This window comes from Borostomias antarcticus (assembly GCF_949987555.1).
Source record: "Borostomias antarcticus genome assembly, chromosome: 10".
Classification (NCBI taxonomy): domain Eukaryota; kingdom Metazoa; phylum Chordata; class Actinopteri; order Stomiiformes; family Stomiidae; genus Borostomias; species Borostomias antarcticus.
The window spans coordinates 6,894,423-6,901,922 of NC_140243.1; the positions used below are offsets into that span (position 1 = coordinate 6,894,423).

At 49.1% G+C, this 7,500-nt stretch overlaps 1 protein-coding gene across 1 annotated transcript in view; it reads right to left on the reverse strand.

The window, feature by feature from the left end:
* fbn2b (fibrillin 2b) overlaps nt 1-7,500 on the reverse strand; it is a gene marked incomplete at both ends in the record, with an annotated part of 66,026 nt that overhangs the window by 3,622 nt on the left and 54,904 nt on the right. Inside the window, 18 exons of the mRNA XM_084443920.1 lie at nt 14-139; nt 733-864; nt 1,183-1,305; nt 1,469-1,588; nt 1,819-1,944; nt 2,240-2,305; nt 2,527-2,679; nt 2,898-3,023; nt 3,289-3,408; nt 4,125-4,253; nt 4,505-4,621; nt 4,789-4,914; nt 5,273-5,398; nt 5,711-5,836; nt 6,027-6,098; nt 6,496-6,645; nt 6,864-6,989; nt 7,124-7,249. Coding sequence (XP_084300046.1) covers nt 14-139; nt 733-864; nt 1,183-1,305; nt 1,469-1,588; nt 1,819-1,944; nt 2,240-2,305; nt 2,527-2,679; nt 2,898-3,023; nt 3,289-3,408; nt 4,125-4,253; nt 4,505-4,621; nt 4,789-4,914; nt 5,273-5,398; nt 5,711-5,836; nt 6,027-6,098; nt 6,496-6,645; nt 6,864-6,989; nt 7,124-7,249 — 2,190 coding nt within the window. The remainder of the gene's footprint in view (nt 1-13; nt 140-732; nt 865-1,182; nt 1,306-1,468; nt 1,589-1,818; nt 1,945-2,239; nt 2,306-2,526; nt 2,680-2,897; nt 3,024-3,288; nt 3,409-4,124; nt 4,254-4,504; nt 4,622-4,788; nt 4,915-5,272; nt 5,399-5,710; nt 5,837-6,026; nt 6,099-6,495; nt 6,646-6,863; nt 6,990-7,123; nt 7,250-7,500) is intronic.

Here is a 7,500-nt window from a genome sequence, read left to right on the forward strand (position 1 = left end):
GCAGCAGTCTTACCGATGCAGTCTGTGCCAGTGGAGCTGGGTTCGAAGCCTTCGTTACACTCGCAGCGGTAGCTGCCCACCGTGTTGACACAGCGGCCGTTCTTACAGATGCCCGGTTTGGCACGGCACTCATTCAGGTCTGCCAGGGGGAGGAGAGGAGAGAGGGAGGACCGGGGGAGGAGAGGAGAGGGGGAGGACAGGGGGAGGACAGGGGGAGGAGAGGAGATGGGGAGGAGAGGAGGGGGAGGACAGGGGGAGGAGAGGAGAAAGGGAGGACAGGGGGAGGAGAGGAGAGGGATGGGAAGATTATGATAAAGTACTACAACAATCCTCCCTCCTAAGCACTTATTGTATTTTATTGTATTGCACTGTATTTTAGATTGCTATTCTCAGCACTAAATTATGCTCTTAGTCACTTGTTTTAGAAGGAGGATGCACTTATGAGTTCTGGCAAGTAGTAGTGCATTGGCTTTTCCTACGTTAAATGCAATTATTGTTAGTCGCTTTGGATAAAACCTGCTAAATGACTGTGATGTAATGTAATAAAGTGGAACCTGTATGAAGACAGATGCATTATCTCAAGTCTTTTAACACTATCTTACTACTTTCAGCTTGTGTGTGTGTGTGTGTGTGTCTGTCTTTGTATGTATGTCTGTGCACATGTGTGTACAGTATGTTTGTGTATGTGTGTGTGCATATGTGTTTATGTATGTGTGTGTGTGTGTCACTCACCCATGCATCCCTCCCCGCCAGGTCTGCGCTGCATGCCAGGTGGGCAGATACACATGAAGGTGCCAATCAGGTTCTTACAGCTCATGCCCTTGGACTCGCAGTCATCTAGCCCCTCCGAACACTCATCCTGGTCTGGAGAGAGAGATAAGACCAAATAAATAAACAACTAAATATGTATTAATAATAATAATAATTAATTATTGTTTAATTCATTGTTTATATTAATGTCTTTCTGCTTCGACAACATGTTTTATTAGCAAACGTCAAAGCTTCCTGTCTTGATTGGAGAGAGAGAGAGAGAGAGAGGGAGAGAGAGGGAGAGAGAGAGAGAGAGAGAGGGAGAGAGAGAGAGAGAGGGAGAGAGAGAGAGGGAGAGAGGGAGAGAGAGAGAGAGGGGATGGGAGGTCACAGGTATGAGGTAGACCCCGGTAGGCCTGCTTGACCCCTCACCTCTACACATGCGATGGTCATCTCTCAACACATAGCCAGAGGGACACATGCACTCGTAGGAGCCGAAGGTGTTGACACAGCGGAAGGCACACAGCAGGGGATTCTGAGAACACTCATTGATGTCTGGAGAGAGAGAGGGGGAGAGAGAGAGAGAGAGAAAAAGACAAGGTCAATGATAAACACATGTACATATGACCTGTAACTTACAGGGTGTAAGGCCTCTAATATTCCATTGTAGAGGTCATAGGTGGTGAGAGGTGTGGGTTCGTTCATGTGCATCACTGACCTTCACAGGTCATCATGGGTCCGGGTTCAAAGCCCTCCTGGCAGGAGCACTCAAACCCTCCTACTACGTTGGTGCAGGTCCCGTTACCACAGGGGTTACCTATGGAGCACTCATCAGTATCTGAGGAGAGAGGGAGGAGGGAGAGAGAGGAAGAGAGAGAGAGAGAGAGAGAGAGAGAGAGGAGGTATCAAAGAAAAGACAAGAGAAAGTCAGAGGTTATAAGAGTCTCAGATGAGCCGGTCAGAAAAAGTCTAATTTCCTCATTTTGAAAGGTTCATTGAATTGAATTTGAATAGGAAATTCCAATTCACAGTCACACACAACCACCAGAGTGACAGAGGTCAGCTCACCGACGCAGTTGACCCCCGTATAGTCCAGGTTGTAACCATGGGGACACTCGCAGCGGAACGAGCCGTCTGTGTTAATGCAGATCCCGTTCTGACAGATCCCTGGGTTGTCCCGACACTCGTTCATATCTGTAGAGGGAGGGGGAGAGAGAGAGGGAGAGAGAGAGGGAGTAGAGTAATGTTATGGTTGTTGATGTGCCTGCGCTGTGCTTGATACCACAGTAAGAGGGGAGGAGGCTGCTGCCCTGTGGGCCGGTCAGGCTTGGACAACAATGACCTACTTACCTGCTACCTAAAACCAACAGTATGTCCTACAGAGAGGTACATTCAATAATGAGAGAGAGAGAGAGAGAGAGAGAGAGAGAGAGAGAGTGGGTGTGTGTGTGCGCGCGTGTGGCGTCTGAGCGCTGGTCATGACACTCACCCTCGCGTGTGTCTCCTATCCCCGGCAGGATTCCGTGGCCGTAGGGACACAAGCTGTCGAAGGCCGCTGGACATGAAGGGACACGGGTTAGACTGTGTGCGTACGTGTGAGTGAGTGAGTGAGTGAGTGAGTGAGTGAGTGAGTGAGTGAGTGAGTGAGTGAGTGAGTGAGTGAGTGTGTGTGTGAGTGTGTGAGCGAGTGAGCGAGTGAGTGTGTGAGTGTGTGAGTGTGTGAGCGAGTGAGAATGATCGCTTGAATGTATGTGTGAGAGAGAGAGAGAGCCTCACCCTCGTTCTCGTCGGGGCAGAGTTCGCAGGGGTCTCCCCAGCCCTCTCCAGGCATCTTGCTGCAGCAGCACTGGGCCTTGGTGGTGTTGAACGCTTTGGGCACCGAGCACTTACCCGCCTCAAAACGCGTGAAGCAGAAACTCTCTCTGGTATCTAAGAAGAGACAAAGGCTCAAAGCTTTACCAATCTGCATCATATCTGTACTGTATGTCAATATATAACGTTAGAATATCTGTAGTCAGGGTGGTGCTCAGTTCTGTTGTAAACCCTGAGAGAAAATGGCGCTAACTGGTACTGTTTTAGCTGAATAACCCCTTCAGAAAGCCCTTTTTTGTTTTTGGGAGTGTAGCTGTGTTCCTTGTGTGTCTCACCGAAGCAGCGGCGTCCGTTGTGTGACAGCACGAAGCCAGGCTGGCATTTACACTGGAAGCTGCCGGGCGTGTTGGTGCACGTGCCAAACTGGCAGATGTTGGGCTCCACCTCACACTCGTTGATGTCTGAGGAGAGCAGGAGAGAGAGAGCCAAAAGGAGGGATGAGAGTGTGTGTGGACAGATGGCAGGATTCCTCCAGGTCTGAGGCCCCCTGATGTGTGTGTGTGTGTGTTTGCGTGTGTGTAGCCACACTCTTCTTGGTAAACAGATGGGGTACAAGTATGTTTAGAAGTCATGTTCTCAGTATGTTTAGGAGTCATGTTCTCTGTGGTAATGTGTTTGTGTGTTTGTGTGTGTGTGTGTGTGTGTGTGTGTGTGTGAGACTCCTACCTAGACACTGGTCGTTGTACACCTCGTAACCTGGAGCACAGATACAGCGGAAGGAGCCGTCCAGGTTCTGGCAGGTCCCTGGGTAGCAGGTCCCAGGCTGACTCACACACTCGTTGACATCTGAGGAACAGCAGGAAGCGTTACACGACCTCCAGGAAAACTAACACACACACACACACACACACGCACGCATGCACGTACACACCAAGGTTATAGTTAACGAAAACTAAAAAAAAAAAAAAAAAACTAGGTGTGAAAAAACATTTTAGTTAACTGAAATAAAAATAAAAACTAGGCTTTACAAAAAAACGATAACTAACTAAAACTGTATTGTGTGTTTACAAAACTAACTAAAATAAACTAAAATTATTTAGAAAATGTCCTTAGTTTTAATCTTTTTCATTTCATATATAAGCCTAGTATTTTGGGTGGATATGAAATCTATCCTCCATTTTTTTTTAGCTGTGTCCCTGCGCAGAAGTAACCTGACGTGTGCCAGATGGATTGTTTCACACGGAGTGAAACAACATGAGCTTGTGAGATCAGGATGGTCTCACGCGCAGAAGAAGAAAACTAAAACTAATACTGAAACTAATAAAAACTAAACTAAAACTAAGCATTTTCAAAAAAGAAAACCTGCTTTAAAACTAATCAAAACTAAACTGAAATTGAAAACAAAAAGTTAAAACGATATACAAATAAAAACTAATGAAAAAAGCAAAACTATTAAAACCTTGGTACACACGCAGGCAACGCATCCAAAATTTAATTCATTCATTCATTCACTTCATTCACACTCCAACAGTCCACACACACACACACACACACACACTCACCGACACAGTTCTTTCCGTCTGGCGTGTGCTCGTAGCCCTCCTGACAGAGGCAGTGGAAGGACCCCAGGCTGTTGACACACTGGCTGTTCCTGCACACCTGGCCCACCAGCGCACTGCACTCATCCACGTCTGTAAACACACACACGCACGCGCACACCCACACGCACGCACACCCACACGCAGACACCCACGCGCAAACACACAGGGGACAGAGCATGACGACAAGGACGACGATGACGACGACGACGACAACAACAACAACAACTACAACAACAAGATGGACAAGATACAGTAGATAAACAGATCGAAAGCTGGACGCTGCCTAGTTAGATAACCATGTACTGTACAGGCTCATGGCGGGTGTCGCCATGCCGACGTACCCATGCAGTCGTTGTTGTGCGTGAGCTCGAAGCCGGGGAAGCAGATGCAGTTGTAGGAGCCCACGGTGTTCTTACAGGTTCCGTTACCACAGGGATGTCTGTCGCACTCGTCGATGTCTGAGAGAACACAGAGGAGACCGGGTTAGCCGACTCAGCGAGGCGTGATCTGTTTGCTTCTGCTATACAGGACGCTACTGACGGGAACATGAATTGAATGAGTGATTCGTGATTCATTCGCTGGGATAACCCTTGATTCATTTGAGAGCGACGGCCATGCCACTGACCCATGCACATGGTCTGGTCTGCCGTGGCCTTGAAGCCGTTGTGGCAGAGACACCGGTAGCTGCCCTGGGTGTCGATACACTCTCCGTGGCTACACACGTTGGGGATCTCCTGGCACTCGTTACGGTCTGAAACACACACACGCATACACGCACGCACACACACACACACACACACACACACACACACACACACACACACACACACACACACACACACACACACACACACACAAAGACAGACAAATACAACAGATTAACATCACACACACACACACACACACACACGCACACACGCACACACGCACACACACACACATACACACAAATACAACAGATTAACATCACACACACACACACGCACACACGCACACACGCACACACACACACACACACACACACACACACACACGCACACACACACACACACACACACACACACACACACACACACACAAACTGTCCCTTTCAGAGGAGCCAGACTCACCCACGCAGGCCCCGCTGGGGGACAGCTTGAACCCTGGCGAGCACTCGCAGCGGTAGCTGCCCGGGATGTTGATACAGTTGGCGTTGCGCTGGCACAGGTTGTCCCCGCTGTTACACTCGTCAATATCTGGAGGACACAGGGGACAGTGGGCAGAGAATCAATCACGGCCTCCAGGAACACGCCCAGTGGGAGGCGGTAGAACAGGCAGCAGGGCAGCTGACCTCCCGCCAGTGTGTGTGTGTGCGTGTGTGTGTATGTGATTGAAGCCCCTGGCGGACTCCCACTCATACTGGGACAGTATATTACAGTCTGTCTTTATAAGGCGGACAGTTCACGTGGCTGCTTGTAAAACCGTTCTTGCCTGGGAGTGTGTGTGTGTGTGTGTGTGTGTGTGTGTGTGTGCGTGTGTGTGTGTGTGCATGTGAGTGTTTGACCTACCCTCGCAGATGAGCAGTATATTGTTGTAGCTGAAGCCCATGGGACATTCACAGCGGAAGCTTCCTATCTGGTTGATACACACTCCGTTGGCACAGATACCCGGTATCTCCCGACACTCGTCGATGTCTGCACACAACAACAACAACAACAACAGAACAACATCAGTCTCTCCACTAAATACACCATCTCACTCACACTCACTTAGAGTTCTAGAACACTGCCCAGTCTTATGGGAGAAAATACTGTGATGGGAGCCTCATGCAATGGTACGACATTTACAGATGGTAGTTCAGTACTGGGTGAACTTTGACCTTACCTATGGGTTTGCCAGTGTGGATGTCTATGATGAAGCCTGGGGCCTGGTTACCACAGAGGAGCTGGTACTCAGCTGGGGAGACAGGGGGGGTTGGTGGAGATGAACTCAGGTAGAGAGGTGAAGATGGGGGCTGTAGGGGGGGTTTGGGTGCAGTGTGTTGGGGTGTGTGTATGCATATGAGTGTGTTGGGGACAGTGGATATGTGTGTGTGGGTATGGAGTTAGCACAAGTCTATGTGCGTGTGTACATAATATTATGTCTGTATATGGGTGTTTGTGAGCATGTGTGTGTGTGTGTTTGTGTGTGCGTGTGAGTATGTCTGTTTGTGTGTGTGTGTGTGTGTGAGCATGTCTGTTTGTGTGTGTGTGTGTGTGTGAGCATATTTGTTTGTGTGTGTGTGTGTGTGTGTGTGTGTGTGTGTGTGTGTGTGTGTGTGTGTGTGCGTGTGTGTGTGTAACAGTGCACTCACAGGTGGCAGGGGTAGGGCAGGCCTCGCAGGGCTTGTTCCAGGCCTTGCCCACGTTGTAGGCACAGCAGCACATCTTCTTGGTCATATTGAACGACAGCTCGTTCTCACACGTGTCGTTGAAGTTGCGGTAACACACACTCTTCCTCATGTCTGCAACGCGTCACATGCAGACGTGTAAGAATCCATTTATCCATTCATTTACAACAGTTCAGTTGTAAAATTCAGATTTAGAAAAAACGATTCGGAACATTTTTAACTATGTTTTAGACGTTCCGGGATGTTCTGACTTCGGTTGACATCCAAGCCAGGAGTTAGTCAGCTAAATGTGCTAAATGCTGTAATGTAATGTGATATAGTCCTACACTCACCCATGCAGTTGTTGCCTCCATTGACCTGCATGTACTCAGGTGGACACACACAGGTGTAGTTCCCCAGGGTGTTATAACAGGTGCCAGGCCCGCAGATACCAATGTGGATGGTACACTCGTCGATGTCTACAAACACACACACACACACACACACACACACACACGCACAGGGGCACGTTTATAGTTAAAAAGTACCCTTAAAGCGGGCTTAGGTGTACTGTAGGTTGACGACCCCTCCGTGACCTTTGAGCCCATCTTACCCTCACAGATGCGCGTCTCCTCGTTGAGGTAGTACCCGGCCGGGCACTCACACTGGAAGCTGCCGAAGGTGTTGACACAGTTACCCCCCTGGCACAGACCGGGCAGCTCCTGGCACTCGTCAATGTCTGTGGCACAGAGGTTAGATTATTATAACCAAATCAAATCAGATTAGGTTAGGGGCACGACACTGAAGAATGAAACTAGTAACAGTCACTACTGCAGGTAAGGAGGACCACCTGCGATGGAGGCTACAGAAGCAGTGATGAGCAGATGTGATGTTTAATACGAGGACCCAGGTGAGGACGTGTGTCTATGACAGGACTGGGTACGGTGTAAAGAGGACCCTGCAGTAGCTGTACACCATGGCTCCTACACA